The sequence below is a fragment of the Vidua macroura genome, chromosome 5, assembly GCF_024509145.1.
Source record: "Vidua macroura isolate BioBank_ID:100142 chromosome 5, ASM2450914v1, whole genome shotgun sequence".
Lineage (NCBI taxonomy): Eukaryota > Metazoa > Chordata > Aves > Passeriformes > Viduidae > Vidua > Vidua macroura.
Genome location: NC_071575.1, coordinates 61,630,054 through 61,650,192, shown reverse-complemented (window position 1 = coordinate 61,650,192; position 20,139 = coordinate 61,630,054). Strand labels below are relative to the sequence as shown.

The window sequence follows — 20,139 nt, the reverse complement described above, 5'->3', positions numbered from 1 at the left end:
CACAGCTCCAGATGTAAAGAAGGGAAAAAGAAGATTCAAAACTTTCTTCAACCTACTTTGGTAACAGAGACTATGAAATGAGCATACCACTGGATGCAGACTAAAATTATTAAGACTGAAAAGTGTAACTTCTTGAAAGCTAAAATCCCAGAAGGGTCACACAATACAAGGTAACAGTTACCAGAAGAATCATTGCTAAATGCTCATCTTATCTATCCTTCAAAGAGAGCAGGAGAAAGAAGGGGGGTGGGAAGGGGGGAGCAAAGGAGGGAGAGTTAAAAATTAGACTAATATTAAAAACAAGAGCTACAGTGCCATATTCAGCTTTCCTGCTCATACGGGGAATCCCCATCTGCAAGTCAAAAGATTTCAATCTCATTTTGCAATTGCCCGCACACTGAGGCAATCTTACAAATGGATCATTGAAGGAAAAAAAAAAAGGAGAGAAAGAGAAATTGTACACAGAAACAGCAAGTAAAGCAGAAAATATGGATCATGCAAACTGCATTATCCCTTACATAGGGACCAAAACCAAAGATTTGGACAGGCGTTGTCTAATGAAGAGGGGAGTGGCTGAGCTTTGCACTGTTATGAAAACAATGTCAACTATGAACTGCTAGAGCAGACTATCAGTTAAATGACTAACTGAATCAGCAGAGTCATAGCATGAACAGCAATCACTTCTGTCAGACTGACACTGTGTTATAAAAACAAAAACATTGCACAACTTTAGTTCCACTATCAGAATACACGTGACAAGTGAAATTTAAGCTTATTTTAAACAGCCTAAACCTCGTTATCTGCAGAATAAATCATGCATCCGGCAAAAGGCTCTTTCAGGTTCTCTGCATGGTAGATCATCTCTGAAGGGGTCACTGAACTCTATTCATTTAATGGAATCACAAGCTGTAAGGCCTGCTTATGACTCTGCAACTTAAAAGCTCTTTGCAATTAATTAAAAGACCAAATAAGTCTTTAAACAAAAACTTGAAGAAAATATAAAAATTTTTTAAAAGCTTTAAACATATCATCCATTCTTGGCTACTACCAAGTTTAACATCTTCCTATCACTTAGGAAATTAGGGCGCCTCAGAACTAGGCTCCCTTACCTCGTAATCACTACTGCAAGTGAAAGACACAGATCAGCTCCTATCATCAGCTTTTCTGAATGCAAGGTGAAAAACCTCACAATTTCCTCCTCAGTGTCAACACCCCTATCATCATTACCATAATTAAACTAAAATTTGGAAAAAGCATTTGCTACTACTCTCAAGGCCAGATCTCACATTCATTTACCCCACTGCACACCCTGATTCCCTGTATTATTTTGTCTATACCACAGTCCTAACAATCTCATGAGGCAGATTTTGCCATTCTTCTCCTGATTCATCTAGCTTTGCTTCTCAGTTTCTCTAGTACTGAAATCTGTGGAGGCCCTCAGTCTCTCTCACAAAGGTAAAGCTTTTTCTCATCACACCCTAAGAGCTCTGTGCAGCAGAGCACACAGCTCACTGATCAAAAACACAACTCTTCGTATCTAGGTACTAGAATGACATGTACCCACCTGCAGTGCATCTCCATTTTGGCTGCAAACAGGAGGATGGACTTTTTCCATTTTCAGAGCCTCAAAACGACCACAGAACTCTCACCCATTCCACCTGCTTATCTTTTAGTATTCCTGCCTCTATACCTCTAGCCTCCCCACTGGCACAACTTTCCTTCTGGCAGGTGCAACACTGGCACGAGTATCAATTCTGAATGCTAGGAGAGAAAATCAATCAATACCATCAATTCCACATGGCTGATCCTTCTCCACTGCACCAAAAGCAGAAAGGTTGTCTAACTGCAGACTCCAGGAACAAGAGACTGCACCTGCCTGCATGAAGCTGATTTTTAGAATGCACTGATGACAGCTTCTACAAACTCAGCTCATTACACCTGAAGGAGAATATTTTATTCCTACTTCCCTGCCCCTCATATATCCTATATGTGCAAGCCTTTCAGTTTTTCATAATTACTCCAAATCATCTAAATTTACCCATGCTGTTCAATTCCATCCTGTAGGCTGCCTAAAATTTTCACTCTCCTTCTATCCTACCTTCCTGGCCTTTTCTACAGCACCTAAGTATAATCTTTCACACCGAAACAAGACCAGAATCACTTCCATACTGCTTTTGCCTGCTATTTTCCTTTCCTCTCAGCATTTCAAATTCATTCCACATTCACTTATTATATGCTGCAGCCACAGTCCCTCTGGTATCTTTTTCCAGTCTGTAGCTTCAGCACTCCCAATGCACAAGTCCTGACTATTCCACCCACCCACCCAAATGTCATTCTTAGCTTTCCTCTGTACTTAGGATTCTATGTGCCTGCCCCCCAGCCATTCTTTTCTCCCTGCATCATAACTGCAGTTTTCCCTTTCCTCTCTGCAAAGTAAATTATTCACAGGATTAACAGCACAAACCTGTTCTTTAATCTACAGTCAAATACTGAATCACTTTTGAAAGGCTGGCAGCTCTCAGCAGAAGACTCTGTGCATCCTTCACTGTCTCACAGCCTTCTCTGCAAAAATATAGTTTAATTAAAATAAAGTTCTTCTTTTATATAGGAAATTATGCCACAAAATTTTAGGTTTAGAAACTACTCCTCTAAAAAGAAATCTATAGACTCAGATGCCAAACAGGTATCGCTTGCCTTTGAAAATTTATTTGTTGCATGTAGGTAAATTTTCAAGGAACAAATGTAAGGTAAAACAGTCCGTTTTGAGCACTCAGCAACTAAAAAAAAAAAATTGTGCCTGTGAGTACATAAGCTCTGAGAAAAGTATCTTTTCCAGATACAGGGTGCAGAATCTCCTCTTTAAAGACAAATCACATAAATTATTCAGTTAACACTATCAGTGTCAATTTCTTTAACCAATGTGAAAGAATATTTCTTCTTGTTATTATAATATGGTTCCAAGATTTACTAACATGACTCTTTTTAACACTGGTAGGACCCTACAGCAATCAGAGCAAATATGGTTATTAATTACAAAGCTCTGCAAGAAGGATATTGGGTGAGTTTCTTAGCAGCTATCCTTGAAGACAAAATGACTTCACCAACATCAAACGGGTATTGAGCATCGTTTCTAAAGGCTTTTTCCCAGTCACCTTTTGGACAGGAACAAAGAGGGAAAAAAGCCCTAAAACAGAACACTTGAAAGCACTGAAATTACATACTTAAAACCCACTTGTACACCACCAATCAAGATCCAAGTAAATAATAAAAAAAACCCTCAATGGTCAGTGAATCATAGACCACGATACTTATAGAAATTAGTGGAAAATGAACTAAGGCAGCCCAGAAAACCTAATCAGCAGATAAAAAGGCATATTGATATTTCTCCACAAGCTTGGCTGATCCTCTTAATTACAGGTAGAGGCCACAATCAAAGTAACCTAAATTATTTACACAACAGCTTTAATTTATTTTTCCTTTAAAATAAAGGAAACTTGACTAAACTAGGTAATGGAATGTACATTTCAAATTCCTCATATTTCAATGTAAATATAAAAGCATCAACATCTGGTTTAAGGTCACTGGAGACTGCAAAAGGACACACTAGAAATAAAAGCATGTATTCTTGTACTGTCATCATGTATTAATGTATTGTCTTTTAGTTCTCAATATTTACTGTAGATCACAGCAGGAATCCAAGCAAGACTCTTGCCTGACATCTTGTCCTACCTCGTATGGCCATTTTTGTCCAGCACCACTAATGAACTAACCCAGCACTCCTCCCCTTATCCTGAGGACCTCGAGCATTCCTTGGGAGATGTGATCTTCAAAAAATAAAGAAAGCCTGGAGCAGCAGCTACATGAGATATCTAAAGCCAAAGTATCTAAATTTTAACTGCATTTTAACTAGTATCCAATGACTTAATCTGTAAAAATTAATAGCCTAAGAAATTAGATGATTTAGGATTAAATTTTTAAATTACGGCGATATTTTGCAACACGTTCTTCGTTTTTCCCCAATTAAATTTTGTTCGCACATTTCTAATAAATTACTCGGCATCCTCATTTCCCTAATAGGTAAGAAAACCTAAGGCCTCTGGCAGCTTCTGGCTGACGCCATCGCTAATTCCACACCCCCTTTTTTGACAGGATTGACGGCGGACGGAACCGCCGCTGCCTTCCCCACGAACCTACACAACGCCAGCGATGTGTGACCGGGTCCAGCGCTGCCCGCAGCTCCCGGCCGGGTCGCAGCCACCTCCCGCTGCCGCCGGGCAGCTCCAGCGAGGCCCCCTGCGCTCGCTGCCCCTTCCAGCCCTCCCTTCGCGGCCCCCGCTGCCGGCGCTGCCCCGCCGCTCACCTTTCGGGAACAGCAGCTTCACCTCCCCGTTCTCCTCCCGGCTCAGGGCCCCGCCGCCATCTCCCGCCGCCGCCACAACGGGCAGCGCCCCGTGCTTCCTCCTCTCCTTGTCCCGCTTTTCCTTGGGTCTCTTGGGCTTGGCGCTGCCGCCGCTGCCGCCGCCTCCCGCCTCGGCCGCCAGCGCCAGGCGGTGCCGGTGGTGGCGGTGCTGGTGCTGCGGGTGGGACGAGGAGGGGGAGGCGGACGGCGGCAGCAGCACCGCGGGCGGCAGCAGCTTCCGGGACAGCGGGGAAGGGAAAGCAAAGCCCCCCGCGCCCGCCGAGGGGCCCGAGGGCAGCGTGGCGAAGCCCCATGGCCCGGGGCCGCTGTAGCTGGGCACGACCGCGGGCAGCGGCTGCTTGGCGCTCCCGCCACCGCCGCCCCCTTCACCGTTGACGCGCTTAGCGCCCTTCAGGCTCCGCTCTTCGGCTCCCTTCACCTTCTTGGCGGCCGGCTGGGATCCGCGGGAACCTTTCGCGTCCGGGGCCGTCCTGGCGCCGAGCAGCTCCTGCTCAGGGGGCGCCGCGCCACGACCGGGACTGGGCGGCTCCGCCATCTTGGGCTCCGGCGTCTATTTACTCTCGGCTCGCCCCAACCGATCGCGCCGGGGGCGGGGCAGTGTCACGGCCTCGCCCAATGGGCCGGGGTGGTGCCGGACAGACAGCGAGACCGGCCAATCGCAGGGCGGGGATTGGGGGCGGGCTCTCAGGGGATTGGGGGCGGTGGCTCGGCTGAGTGCGCAGGGCGCGCGGGGGCGGGGGCGCTGTCGGGGCGGGCGCGGGAGCGGGGTCGGCGTGAGGGGAGCGCGGCGGGGACGGGCAGGGGAGCGGCGGCGCCCTTGAGAAAGGCGTTTGTTTGGGAATAAGGAAGGTTTGGACCCCGGATCATCTCGGGAGTTTTGTTAACGCCTCAGGTTTTGGGCTTCTCCGCTCCGTTCTGGGGGCGGCTGAGGGGATCCTCGCGGTCCCGCAGCCCCGCGGGCTGTTCCTGGGCAGGGCGTTTGTTTGGGAAATAAGGAAGGTCTGGACTAGCGCCGTTCCCGGTGGATGTACCCCGGGAGGCCATGAACCTTTCCCTCGGGATGTTCCGGGGCCGGGGGGTTGTTCATTCAGCGCTATCCGAACTCGAGTTCTCCACGCTTTCCCACATCTTTGGAGGGACTCACATGAAGTTTGGAAGCTCCGGAGGGCCTGATGGGAGGAAAGCAGAGCTGCCGAGGCCAGCGGCTGTGCGAGGTGCCGGTGCCAGCCCGCCGGGACAGTCGGGTGTCTGTCACCAGGGGATCATTGACCGCCGCGCCTCAGGGAACGGATTTGAGCTCAGTGTCCCAAATAGGAGCCCCCCACTCGTGCCGTTGGCCACTAAAGCTGCCATAGCCGCGGTTCAGGAGCAGACTGAAATTCCCCTAGGTTCTAGTGCCGGCAGGAAGCGTCGAGGAAGTGCCTAGAAGTTTCTTTGGACTGTTCGCATTGCCGTGCTCCTGCTCTGGTCAGTCACACCTCGGGTCTCCTGGTTGCCGCGGGGACCACAGAGTCGCTGCCCCATTAAACCGAACCTGGCAGATGGCAGCCACATGAAATTGCTCTGAGAAGTTCTGTACACAATGTATCAGCAGGCAAACAATGTTTTAAGTTTAGATTTTTTTGCTTCCACAAAGCATTTTCATTTGAGCTGCCACCGATGAGCCTCAGAGTAAGCTACTAGCACTCGGGCTATCTCCTTCTTTGTTTCTTTTGAAATTGTAAACCAGGTTGAATGCAGTTCAGTGTTCATCTCAGCAGAAAAGAATAGATTTCCTGTATCCAGACAACTCTGTCTTTTCCTCAGATGTTTCAAGTTCCACTACTGTAAGAGTGTATTTCTGGGCCTGATGGGGGAAATGGCATGTGTGCCAAAGGAATAGTCAACTCACATCCAATCCCAGACTGAAATCAAGGTACAAATCTCCCCATACATAAGCTGGTACATGGGCTGGTAAACTAGAGTGGGCCTATAAGTATGAAGGTCATCTTCAACTCCCCTCAGAAATGTTTTATTTGTATCAGTGGGTGAGAAAAACCTGTGCCTTTTAATGGACATCTCTTTTCCAGGTTAAGGAAAGGTGACCCATCCACCTTAGTCCAAATCAGTGGTTTTGTCTCAATTGATGTTAGACGTGCCACAATATGCACACAAGGCCATTAGTATCCCTATATACCAGTCCCTAATGGAAACTGGATTGTGGTGAGTCTAGAGTGAAAATTTGAGGCAGCTCATGACACTGTCTCAACTTTACAGGCTTTACAGCCAAGTTAATCTTATTTCTATGCCAGTGTTGATCCCAAGTCAACAGTATATTAAGGTCACTCAAACTTCAGATAAGTCACAATTATATTTTCACCTCTTGCTTTTAGGGGCTTTGAGTAACAGAAGAGCAGTATTTCTTTGTTCTTTAAATAGAGTAAATCCTAGGGCTTGGTTTTGGTTCAAGGAGCTTGACCACAACCTCTGTGAAGGAGTACATCACTTTTCTCCATGCAGCAGAATTAGCAAGACTTATTAGGCTAACGAGGCTGGATAGCTGTATAAATAGCTGAATATCTTAATATGTACACTTACATCAATGTTAATTATTAAGACAGTTCATATTTCTGATCTTTGTATTGGACATGCTTGGATATCTTAAAAATGCATTGAATAATGCAACCCAGCAATATGAAAATAGATACAAAGATAAAACTGGTGAAAGAACTCATAGCCCAACACTTTATTTAGAACTGACAAATGAACACATAAATGTGCAGCAAACTTTTAACAGCTGACAATATGCTACTAAACTCAGGTCAAGCTGAAGTTGTTGCCTCTGCTTTCTGAAATAGCATATTGAGCTTGTAAGCATAAGCCAAGTTTTTATTAGTGAATTCTTTATAAAATTCAGCTGGAGCAAGATGACAGAGTACCTATTACATGTAATTGTTGCTTGTTGGAAAGCAGTGTGACTAATGTTTGGAGGTTTGCTGCTGCTATCTCATACCCGTTTGTCAGCAGAGGAAATTGCAGGGTGCGTGAAAATTCAGAAGCCGGCTGTGTTTCAGCTCCCGCAGTCGTGCTGCTGTATGGGCATTAGAGGGAGGGGTGTTGTCCCTGTCACTTGTTTTGTCACCGATCACACAGATACATTAAAGTGTTCCACCATACCTGTGGTGAGCACACATTCCAAAGCATTAAAATGAAATTTCAGGCTGTCTTCCTTACTACCTGTTTTTACTTTAATTAAACCTCTGGCTGCTGGTGCACATATCCCAGGCAGATGCTCCTGAATGAGACAGACAAGATGAGAAACACCAAAACTGCTTCAGAATAAAGAGTGTCCTTAACAAAAAGGGGTTAAATACAAGCAGTATAGCTTGTGTAAAATACAGAATCAGAAATTTGTTCTGATCTTAACTGAAAAGAGAGAAATATATATGAAATTATACAATCTCGAGAAAGACTGTTAAAACACTGCCCCAAACCAAAATACTACACAGAAATACAGTAGTGTTTCATGTCATAAGTCCAGTCCCCTACAGAGAGAGAGCAGTGTGAACTGGGAGTCTTTGTGGGGATCAGTCCTTGAGGTGTTGGCAGCACCCCACACACAGAGACCAGAGAGCTCATCTCTTTCAGCAGAAGCCTTTAAACTGACTATGGAAATTATATCAATGTTCTTTTGTCTATAGTTTTATATGCACTTAGGGAAATCCCTGAAGACTTTCTAGACCGTGGAGACCGAAATGAGGCAAAACCATAACAGTAAAAATGTCAGACACAAAGCAGTCCAGTATCCAACATGCATTAAAAATAAGCTTCCCATGTTATTAGCCTGCTTATTGCAAGTGTGTTGCCATTTTAATTAGGATAATTATGAAATGCTGATATAAATGATTATTAATCAAAGTATTTATTTAAACAAATTAGTGTATATGTTCACCTAAACTTAGAATAATTTCAGGCATCTTCTATAAAATAAAAAGCTGAATGTAAATGTTGTACACAGGTTGAGTTATAGTGTTTTGGCTTTATACTCTTCACTGCCTACCAAAATGATGCTTTGTAGCTGTACTCAGGTCTCCAAAGAGAAAAACAGCTTTCAGAAATGTTATTTAATCTTTTTATAATTCCAACACTTTGCTCTCCATGTGCTTACTTCCTTGGTTTGGCATCTGCTCAGTTCTTAAGTCAAGCATGGAAATAATTGTGCCAAGTGTAAATTGAAAACATTTGATAACACTTAGATGTCTTTATGCTGGTTTTTTCTGCAAAATTAGCTAAATGTAATTTTTAATGTTATTCATTTTTTCTTCAAACTCATTGAAAGTTAGTTAATTCATCTTTGGAAATGGAGGTGAAAACTAGCCTTATGTGCACAGAACTGTATTAACAAAGGTGATCTCATGTAAAAGTGTGATTTATTTTAGAAGAGCTTCATTTTCCATGGTCAGGGTTTTCAGAACAACCAGTGACATCCAAATACTTCTGCAATTACCACCCAAACAATTGAACTAAATGAGACACTGGGGACTAACTTGGCTCATAACTGGGAGCTGCTGACAGCATGACAAGCCTTGCTGCAGGGGGATAAAAACTGCCCCCTCCTGCCCTCGTCCTTCACAAGGGACAGTGTCCCCACAGCTGAGCAATGGGAATGTGCAGCCCAGCATCTTTGATCAAACCAGTGACCAAGGCAACAGTTATCCCAAAAAGCCTTTTTTTCCCCTCAGAAGCAGCAAATGTCTCTGCTGACTGCTCAGGGCTGGTGGGTTAGACATTTGGCAGTGTGGCAGAGCAGACAACTGGGGACACTCATGGTTTTTATTACACTGTTCATCTGCCAACATTTTACAGAATCCATAAAAACCACAAAAAGGAGTTTACACTTAAGGGAGGACCTACAGTACTTGTTTCTTGTTTAAATTTTTTTCAAACAGCTACAGACTACTGCTGTATCAGCTCTTTAGTCTTTAGAACTGGTTTTCTCACTTGTGTTTAACATGTGAAACACCCTAACTCCAATATTTCTTTTTTGAAGTGTAGTGTAGTAACAATCACAACAATGGAGCAAACTGGAAGGTCTTGATATGCACAATTTTAAATGATATCTGCTTGCAGTTGAAAAGGTTATATGCTTAGCTCTTGTCTTCATAGCTTCTTGACTATTTGAAAGATCTTTAGAATTTTTCAATACAAAAGATACATTATGACTAAAATCAGTATGAAAGCAAGAGGATGCAAGCCAAGCAAAACTGCATTTCCTTACATATGGAGGAGATGTTAACCTCCATTATTATTCCTTAACAAGCAGTTCTGTGAGGTATGCATACCTCTTATTGTGGCCAAAGAGTTCAAGTCAATGAACTGAAATCCATATAGATTTCCTAATGTCTTTTTTTTTTCCTATCGCTAAAGGCTTATGGAATGATAAACAGATCAAAGAATGGTCATGGAATGGCTGGGTTGGAAAGGACCTTAAAGATTATCTCATTCCAACCCCTCTGCCATGGGCAGGGACACTTCTCACTAGACCAAGTTGATCAGAGTCCCATCCAACCTGGCCTTGATTTGGAGTACATTTAGTTCTAGGACATTCTGGTCTTGTGTCTTAGGTACAGACACTTATTTGCAAAGTAGCAGTTTATATTTGTAAGTGTATATATAAAAAGCAAACAGCTAGTTATATGTAGCAGCTAATCTTTCACTGCTCACCTCAGCTTCTTGCTCATATAAACAACATCTTAATGGAAAAATCCACAATAAAGAGCCTTCTGTCTATTCACAAATTTCACTCCACAGTGGAGGCAGCAGCTCTTCAGATCAGTGGCCACAGTGATTCTGGGAAACCGTTTAAGACACACTGTTGAAAGTAAAAATGCATTTGCCATAATCTCCTCAGATTTTCTCTGATGTACCAATGTAACTGGAAGATAACTGCACCTGAAATTTCTAGACCATGGCATTAGGAAAGCATCTCACAGTATAAAGTCACCCAAAAATGTTTAAATATATGTACTGGATGGCAATTAGGGGCTTTGGGATTCACTCAGGATAGACAGAATAACTTCAATGTAAATCTAACACATCATTATCAACCTCAGATCACAGTCTTGAAATGGGAGATGAGCAGGCTCCTCCCAGCCTGTTCATGTGAAATCACAATTGTGCCTTGTTACTTGTACAGTCTTGCCCTGGCTTAGAGGCAGGAATGCTGAGCCTATGTGATGAATAGTCCCACTTCCAGCAAGTGTGCAGAACAGATTTGTCATCTGACCACAGACTCTGGCCCAGAGGCTGCTCCAAGTGAGCTCCCTCATGCTGGTTCCTTCTGATGCTCAGAGTTAATGGGAAGAGAGAGGAAGAAGCAGATGGAAAAAGTCTTCACGCATCCTTAATCACTGAAAGAAGAGACACTGAAAGGTGCTTTCTTATCTACAAAACATCATTAAGATAAAAATTCTAATAAAAACTCCAACCAGCCTTCTGAGTTGTGTAACTGAAGTGTGCAGCAAATTTACAAGCAGTGATGTACACCAGTGCCCTTTCTGGACCTTACTGTTACACATACTTTGGTCTTTAGCAAAGTGAGGATGTGTCTCCTGGTTTAAAATATAAACTAGATAGGCGTGTGATGTGGTCTGTAAGAGCACCTATCCATTTTTTGAGTTATGGGGAGTCCCTAGAGCACATCACATGTTCCAGAAGGGGTGAGGAGAGGAGCCCTGAATGGCTGAAACAAAAAGCATTTGGTGTAGTGACGAAGGCTGCTCCCTCCCAAAACACCTCCCTGCAATCTGGGCACTGCAGACAGGCCCAAGAACAGAGCTGCATCTCTTGGAGCCAGACCCCTCCTCCAGACAGGGTTGAGCTCAGTCTTGTGGACTATCATGGAGATCTCTAAGAGAGTCCTTTTGGCTCATGTAGCCATTCCAACTTAGCACCCAGAGGAGGCTGGCAGGTGCCTGAGGTCCAAAGGAGGCCTGATGTATTTTATTTAACTGTAAGACTAGACACCCCCTTTCCTATGAATCAGGGAGTCTGAGACCATGCTCCCTGTTGAGGAATAGCTGCCCAAATGAGGGTTCCCTTCTTCTAAATTAAAAATGTGAAAGGTAGTGGCAGAGAAATAAATTCAGGACAACTTTGACCACCACCCAGTATCCAAACTGTGAAGAACTAATTTATCTGTAGAAGTATTTTGTAGGGTCTGAAAATTTACTTCCAAAAAGGGTAGGTTTAAGGGGGAAAAATACACTTGAGTGTTCTTTCCAACATCAACAAACTCGTATGAATTTGCTGTCTGATGACACAGAAGGGGAAAGAGCTGCTCAGCAATGCTTTTCAGAGCTGTTAGGTGTCTCACTAGTCCTAATGTATAATAAAAGTTAATTTACGTTATAAAAAGAATTACTTGCATTGTTTCCTTCTTACCAGTGATTTACATGTCAACAGGCAGACAAAGATGTATTCATTGCATGCAATGGTATCACAGAGTGCCCTTGTTCAGGTATCACTTTGAGGTCTCAAAATCCCTGACAAGAGGTTGCTTTCTGAATTAAACATTCTTCACATCTCCACCTCTCCCACCCACTCCAGGATGTTTCAAGGGTCAGTTTATCCTTATTAGGTTATTATCCTTCTTTTTCTCCCACATTGGAGAAATCTTTGTCTGGGCCTGATCAGGCAAAACACAAGAGGATTTGAGTAGATTTGAGTAGAACGCAATTGCAGATTTGAGTAGAAACTCAAACACAACAATTCATTTAAAGAAGCGTCTTCCTCGTGCTGCATTCCTGTTACCCAGCCACACCTCTCTGCCCTTCTGAGGAGCTTACAAAACCAGGAACCTGCTTAACAAGTTCACATCAGCCTTTTATTGCCCACAAGCAAAGACAGTTTCCCCCTTGTACTTACTATAATTCAGCTCTTCCCACCTCCTCTCCTCTGGCATTATGTGCTCCTTGTTCTTCCCAACCCTGCACTTTTTACTACACACCAAGCAGAGACCATTCTTTGGATCACTTTATCCAGGCACCTTGCTTTACTTCTGAAGTGCTCACACATTACTCCCCACGAATCTCATGACCTGAGTTATGAGTAATTTTTTAATTAACTTTTGTAAAATCCAGAGTTTAAGTGTTTTTTCAGAAAAGCCTGATGGTACAGGCCTTTCACATATGACAAGGTAACTCTAGATTCCCTCCTGGAGTTCACAGGGATGGCTATTTTAGCTTGTGATTGTCTCTAATGAAACAGATCAGAAGCTACATTACTGTTTTTTTAACAAAACTGCCAGCCTTCCACTGGTGGGTTCAGTTGTGTCCAGATACCATAGTAACATGTGGAATTAGAATGTACCAGGCCCAACCTTCCTTCACTTATAGCAAAATAGTGTTCAGTGCAGGCAAGACTGAAACACTGAGATGAGAAGTGCACTGGGCAGGGCTGATAAAATGTGTAATTGACATTACAAAGTTAAATATCCACCATAAAGCATATGCATTTTGAAGATGCAGCAAATAAAAGAACACCTACAGCAAATGGACACCAGAACTGGCATGTTTCCTCACAAGGTTTGTGTCTTCTTCCTGCCTGCTTCTCCAGTCTCATTTGAACAATGAATATACCATTTAACGTGAAAACGGCAAGAAAGCAAATAAAAATTTGAACAAATGTAGCAAAAGACTTGAAAACACTCTGATTTATGAACCTGATGGGGTTTTGTGGTCCATTTAACATTAGGACAGAGATGTAGCAGGTGGAATATATGCTGGGATGGAACCACACACCAGGTGTCTTCTGGTGAAGAGTGGAGTTGAGAAAGCAGAAAAGCTCAGCAGTCTTTGATACTCCATGTTTGAAAAATGGGATCATCTTTGATCCAAGTCTGGCTCTTCCTCTGACTTGACAGTCAAGCTCTCTGCGAGATTGTGGCACTACCTACCCAAAAGATCAATTTTTTTACCTGCCTGTGATCTTTTATATTAAGGACTGTAACTCTGTGGATCAAAGTAGGAATTACAGATGTGAAAGACAACTTCCACCTCACTAGCTGAAATCTGTGGAGCCCAGTCACAGCGCCTGAGGCAGAGCTACCCCTATCCTTAGGAGTGCCCCAGAACTGCAAACACAAACACAAAACACCCATGGATGAATACCTGCATTGAGCTCATCACGGCTGTTTACATGCAGAGGGTATGTAACTTTGCAGGATTTAAGCCAAAATGCAAAGCTGATTTCTTACCTTGGCTTCACCACAGTGCCTGCTTCATGCAGACAAAATACAATTTCAGAAGCAACAATCAAGTTTTTAAAGAAATCAACTGTTACAGCAACTACAACTGAATAGATCAAACCAGCAAACAACGTTTTACTCACTCACTGCTTTAAGGCTGCATATTCTAAGCTTTTGCCATGTGGTCTTAGAAGTGATGAAGCAAAGCATTTGGTACAAATCTTGAGGATGCGATGGCGTTGCAGGCAAGAAAACAGTTATTTTCCTGTTCTGTTTGACCCGACACTTGACAAACCTGTGTTTTGATTAAGTACACGCATGGAAATGGTTAGGAAAAGTCCCATCAGAGACCCTGGCTATTACTGGATGTTACTAAGCCTGTTACTAACCACTTCACAGCCTTGCTGTTTTAAAGGCTTTAGATACTCCGAGGGCTCCAGAGCAGTCAGTGTATTGTACTGGCTGGCTCCAGCTATGCTCAGTCCTAGGTTCATGTGTTCCATGCATTTAGCCTTGCTCTTCAGCCTACACAGGATAACCTCCTTTAGACGCTATTTCAGCTTCTCAAGAGCTGAAGAGCATTTTGAGATTGTGAGAAAGGCCCTTCTTTGGCAATGGGCTGTAGGAATTGTGACTTGTTTGTTTATACTGCAGGGATGTTACTCTTCCCTCAAGCCTTGTGAAAATTCTCAAGGCCTTAGTTGTGTGCAATTGTTTCTGGTTGTTCAGTTCCACTGTGTGAAGTCCTTAACTCCTTTTTCTTCCTCAAAATCCCCTCTTGAAGGTGATATTCATTGCTAGTCTTTCTCCAGTCCCACCCTGTCTTGCTGGGTTCCTTCTCTCTGGTGTTAGGGTTATGCTGCAGGCAAGAGATTTGTATTTTGGTGCTTCCCAACAGTCTGACCTGCAGCTAAAAGCAACTGCTCCAGCAGCACAGGGTTATCACACTGCCCAGTCACTGCATCACACTTGATCTCACTCATTCTTTTAGAGATTCATCTCCAAAGAAACCCAATCCAAGATTCCAATACACAAAAACCCAGAGGTAATTCTTCGAGATTTTAATTGTTCTGCCCGGTTCCCAAGTTAGAAACTTCTTTAAGGAAAATTACATGTAAACACAGCAGGTTTTCCTAGCAGATAAGAAATAAAAATGCTGGTGTAATGCTCTAGTTACTACCAAAAGAGAATGTTACCTGTCGAATCAATGCACAACCTTAAATATGCTGAGTAATAGAGATAAACAGATATTAGCAGAAGTCAGCTTTCTTCTAAGCCTTGAGAATTCACATTTCTAAACCATAGAGAATTAATTCTTTTGATGTGATAATTCAGTGCATGGTTTGATAATTCAGTGCATGGTATTCTAAATACCTTTAGAAAAAATTAATAAATGGTATATCAGAAAAATACTGAAGGACAAAAAAGTCAATGCAATTGTTATTAATAAAAATAGCTGAGTTGAGTAGCATTACTGCTTCTTTGCTACAGTGTTCAAGTCCATGCCTGAAAAGCTGTACTTCAGAGATGAAAGCTGAAGACTGCTTTCAGAAAAAGTAATGTGTAAGACTGGAACTAAACAGGATTGATTTCAATATATGTACAAAATGGCTTCAGTGATAATTTGCAAGGCAATGAAATGCTCTAAACCCTTTTAGATTCCATTTCAAATAAACCACAAGGGAAGATCTAGTGTTTTTTTTGATGAAGCTGTTAAGACGATAATTCAAAGTTACGATGTGAAACTCTTTAGCGTAAAGCATCCAGAGCTGCAGCTATCTCTGCACCACCCCCAACAGCGGATACACAAAGTAATGACATTGGGCAGGTTTCACCTTGCTCCTAAAACTGCCAGCTTATCTGAAATACAATAGGTGAAAATATAAAACCCAAAGCAGGGAACAGCAAGTTGTGAATCAGGTCTTTCAAAAGAAACAGAAATCCATACTGGACAATTGCAGTTTTTTATCACTAAAGCAAAGAAAAGCTGCAACCTTTCTTTTTTTCCCCTGACAAACTCAGCCTGGGATATGATCCAAATCTGTACAAAACAAAGTGGTGGGCGAAAAGATTAACCTCTATGTACTTTAATTAACACAACTAGATGACCTGTATATAGTGCACAGATTTGGGTCAGCCTTTGCTATTAAGTGAAATTCATCTGTGAAAACCAGAAAAATCTATTACCTGCACAGATTTGTGTTTTATTGGTGGACAAATATGGAAGGGATCCTTGAAAAGTACATGCAAAACATATTTGGAAGTTTTCTTATTTAACTTTTTTTTCCCCCAAATGTTCCAGTGATTTGGACTGCCCAGGAGTGCTGACAGCCCATCTTGCCTGACAAATCCACAGGAGCTCTGTAAGAGTGAAAGTCTGAGCTAATCATCTGCAACACGAGGGAAGGAAGACAAAGTTCAGGCCAGCCTTATTCTGCCAACTGCAGAACATTCCAGCTGTCTGAACTGTTTACAAGTCAGGAATATAGTGGATATGGGTTATCCCAGATGGCATATATCATTGAATTATTTATTTTTAAATGAATAACTGCAAAACTACATTCATGGGAAATATTTATAGTGCACACAGTTCTTTGAAAAAGCTCCCCAGCTTGGCAGTCTGTCACATGTACCAAGCACATGGTGATTAAATCCAGAGTCAGAGACAGTAATTGCCAGTTATGTACCTTCAGGAGGTTACGACACAGCTGCTATCGGGGCATTAGCTCTCTTTTACCAGAGACACTAAAGATACAAGTAGCAGATCAGACAATGTTTCCAGCTAAAGTTCAGATTAATATAGTTTCACTACCTAAAATGAACATTTTATTCTGAACATTCTTCTTTGTTTCTCTGGCATTCTTGCTAGCCAGAACTTTTAAAGTAGTTACTAAAAATAAGGTTCTGAGTGTCAGTGTTCTGTTCAAGTATGAGATCTGTAAGCTTAGCCAGACTGCCGTCCTTCACTCTGTTACACTTGGCTTTTGGACACAATTTTCTTTCCTAAGAGTAAAAACACCCAGAGTGAGATTTTTACTTTCTTTAATTTAAAGATTGTATTACAGAAAAGTTTAAGTAAGGAATCCTTATAAGGATTAACTCTTGACATAATATATTGCCAAGATACAGTGTAGCTGCAAGGGCTCCAGGTGAACCTTCATATAAGTTGCTTTCTTACATACACAGTCGCTGAACAACATAAATTGTATTCCCCATCTGTAAGAGAAGACAGTGGTATTGAACAGTCCTTTTACCAGTGTGTTCTGGTTTTCCCAAATTAGAAACACGCTGTATTAAAACAGTAAAATCCTACTATACAGAAAGGTGATAGAGATGAACTTTCTAAAGATTGCAACTGATGAAACATTAAAATGAAAACTAAGGAGTGTCAATTATGTAAAATGGTTTCTCTTTTACTGGCAGGTCAAATATACTAAGAAACATACAAATATTTTTGATAATCTAATTCCAGATGAACTCAAAACACTGAAGAAACATACACAGGCTAAGAGAATTCAATACTGTTCCAAGGCACTTACTGAATCTCCATGACCAGATGAAAACCAGAACAAATCAGGTCTGACAATTAAACAGTATATAATATAAAAATAACCTTTTGCTTACAATTTACAAAATGCATTACAATCTTTATCTCTGCTAACCTGCAATTCTGGCTGTGTGTGTCCAGCAATTTTTGTAAAAAACCCCAGAAACTATTTTCTAAAACTTCAGGGCAAATAACTTACAAATAAGGTACACAAAAATTTAGATCATGCAGAGATTTCTTACATCTTCTGTTAATATTTTATGATTGCAACTTTATCAAATTATATACTTACTTGCCCTGTACATATACAAAATAATGCATACATGGTAATCAAATGTTAGCAAAAAGTAGTCCATAAACACAATCTGTCAAAAGTATTACTATATTAACATATGTCTACAAGCAGCGTGTAACAGGGTTAAAAGACATTAAGGCAATAATACTTGAAGTTACAAAATAAATCATATGTAATACTTTCTCCTAAGTGTAGTAAGGCAGGTAGATGGCCCCAGCAAAATGTTGTAATACTGGAATCCACTGTTGTGAACCATGTGTCAGGTTTTGCATGGGATGTACTGCAAGAATGTACCATTGATAGTTAGATCTACACTGCTCTGTGTTAGTCGCCCCCCAGGAAAGTGGAACACTATTTCTCTAGTTCTCAGTGGCACTTGAGTTTTCCAGTATAATTTATTGATAGTATGTCCATTGGTTCTTGGATCATGTCCATTCTGAGGGTGGCTCTCTTGGTCCCCTGGGCTTTGCACAGCGGTTACCAAAACCTAAGGAAAGAAATGTATTTAATATTTCTGTCTGTTGGGACAACACAGGCTCACAAAGGCTGGCAGCAATCAGAAGATCACCAAGACATGGCTTCAGCTCTTACAGAATAAATTTACTCTCAGGGCTAGAAAAACACTTTGATATACATGGAATTCTGAAGGCACTCTAGCTGTAGGAAATACAAATATGAAAAATTTGTATATCATTATAGATCAGTATTAAACATCACTGGAAAGTACTTTTCATTAAACACAGTATTACAGCCTTTGTTATCTTTTTTTTTCCCCTCCTTCTCTGCATACCTAGGCTGTTATCAGGTATTATTTCTGGAAGTTTTCAAAAATTTACAAAACCTTACAAAAATAATAACCTATTTGACAAATTCTATATTTTATACACTCCAGGTTTTTTTTCAAAGTGAAAAATTATTTCATCATTTATTCTGGGGAAAACAGTACTGAAGGAGAATAGGCAGGTTCTGCATCTAAGTAAGTTGTAGGGTGGCAATCGTAGCAGCTATCCAAACCAGTACTGATAGCGAATCCCCTGTTTAAGTCATCTAGTGATTATATTTTGAAAGAATTGTAATTACCAATATCTGTTACTTCTGCAGGAAATTCTGAAATTTGACCTCTTGTGTCAGTGGAACCAGAGAAAGAAATCTGAGGTAAAATGTCAGTTGGTGTTTTGTTGCTTCGTTCAGGACGATCTAGAAAAGACACAGACCCCTCACTGTAACATTCACTTAGTCACCACTGTGGTAATTCCACTTGTCATTACAGTCCAGAAAACTGGCAGCAAATATTATTTACAAGAACAAAGATTTGAAAGCAAATTTCTCGTTTCCTAAAAGTGAAACTTGAAAATTGTTTATGAAGTAAGTGTTCAGTGATAGCAACATATTCCTGCTTTCCATATCTGGATTATTCTTTTTTCTTAGTTTGTATGGATAACTGAAATCCTACATGGCATCTATTTATAGCAAAAGCTCACAGTGCCATTTGATACATCAACATAAAGATTTCAGTTCATGTTCTTTCTAAACTAAAGGTGCTTAGACATCATAGGTAACAATATATTTAGTATAATAGAAGTATATTAAACAATCTACTTAGATATCTTCAGAGCAAACACCAAGTTCAGGCAAATTTTTGTTCAGTAGGCAAAATGTATTTTGAACAAAAAAATTAGAAAAGCTTCCACCACTTACCAGGTAGTATAGGTGAAGTCGGTTTCAAACCCTGTTAATGAGAGATATAAAAAATAATTACACAAACCACTTCCAGAAAACAAAAAGAAAGTCAGAAATCACGAAAACTACATAACATTCATGGAAATACTTATTTGGCTCTACATTTTTGACTTGACTCAACACTGACAAAAATGCTACAGTAGTTAGTATGAGAATTTACTATTAGAACCTTAGCATTTAATAAAAATTTGAAAACATGACACTGCAAGTTGTTTGCAAATTTAGTTAGGTTAGTTCTCACACTACATTTACAGTCCCTGAAAATTCATATCTATCTTTTTTGTCATATTTTTAAATGAGATATTGGGGGCACATGAAAAAAAGAGAAATGTAAAAAGGACTTATATGCTTTTGAGGTTTTGCCAGCTGTTCATGCAGGATAACTGTGAGCTGGATGAGTAAAAAGTGAAATCTGATGGGCAAAAATGGTTTATTTAAAATAAATACGGACATAAGGGAAAACCATTTTCAGGCAGCGAAACAAGTTGCCCATAAGCGTCCATCCCTGGAGGTTTTCAAGACCCAGCTGGAAAAAGCTCTGGTTAGCCTGGGCTGAGGCCCTGCAGAAGTTTAGATGAGAGACTGCTGTTCTCTTCGAGTTTGAATTGGCCAAAGATCTATTAAGGGCAGACAGCAAGCTCTCTAAAAGCAGCATATTTACACTCTTAAAGCCATAGTTTAAAATATATTTAGGAGTATTCCTTTTAAAAATATTGCTGACCTTAGAAAAACAGATAATTTTCTTGGAAAGAAAACATGCTCTTCACATCAATTCAGCAGCTCAGGCAGAGGAAAACCTGGCCAGTTGTAGATGACCAACAGCTGCAACTTCTCACCAGTATGTATTTTACTTTTTGTTGTAGCTCCCAACCAAACCAGAAATGACTGATGAGTACAGACTTGTCTGCTGC

The 20,139-nt window shown here is 41.4% G+C and overlaps 2 protein-coding genes across 2 annotated transcripts in view; both read right to left on the bottom strand.

Moving 5' to 3' along the window:
- Positions 1 to 4,955, bottom strand: part of RSBN1L (round spermatid basic protein 1 like) — a 45,291-nt gene extending 40,336 nt beyond the window's left edge. Inside the window, exon 1 of the mRNA XM_053977384.1 lies at positions 4,361 to 4,955. Coding sequence (XP_053833359.1) covers positions 4,361 to 4,955 — 595 coding nt within the window. The remainder of the gene's footprint in view (positions 1 to 4,360) is intronic.
- An 11,716-nt stretch (positions 4,956 to 16,671) lies between these two features.
- The window catches only part of PTPN12 (protein tyrosine phosphatase non-receptor type 12), a 69,152-nt gene continuing 65,684 nt past the window's right edge, over positions 16,672 to 20,139 (bottom strand). Inside the window, exons 16-18 of the mRNA XM_053978238.1 lie at positions 19,187 to 19,217; positions 18,569 to 18,685; positions 16,672 to 17,975 (exon numbers count right to left, since the gene is read on the bottom strand). Of these exons, the coding sequence (XP_053834213.1) occupies positions 17,914 to 17,975; positions 18,569 to 18,685; positions 19,187 to 19,217 (210 nt within the window). The 3' untranslated portion in view covers positions 16,672 to 17,913. The remainder of the gene's footprint in view (positions 17,976 to 18,568; positions 18,686 to 19,186; positions 19,218 to 20,139) is intronic.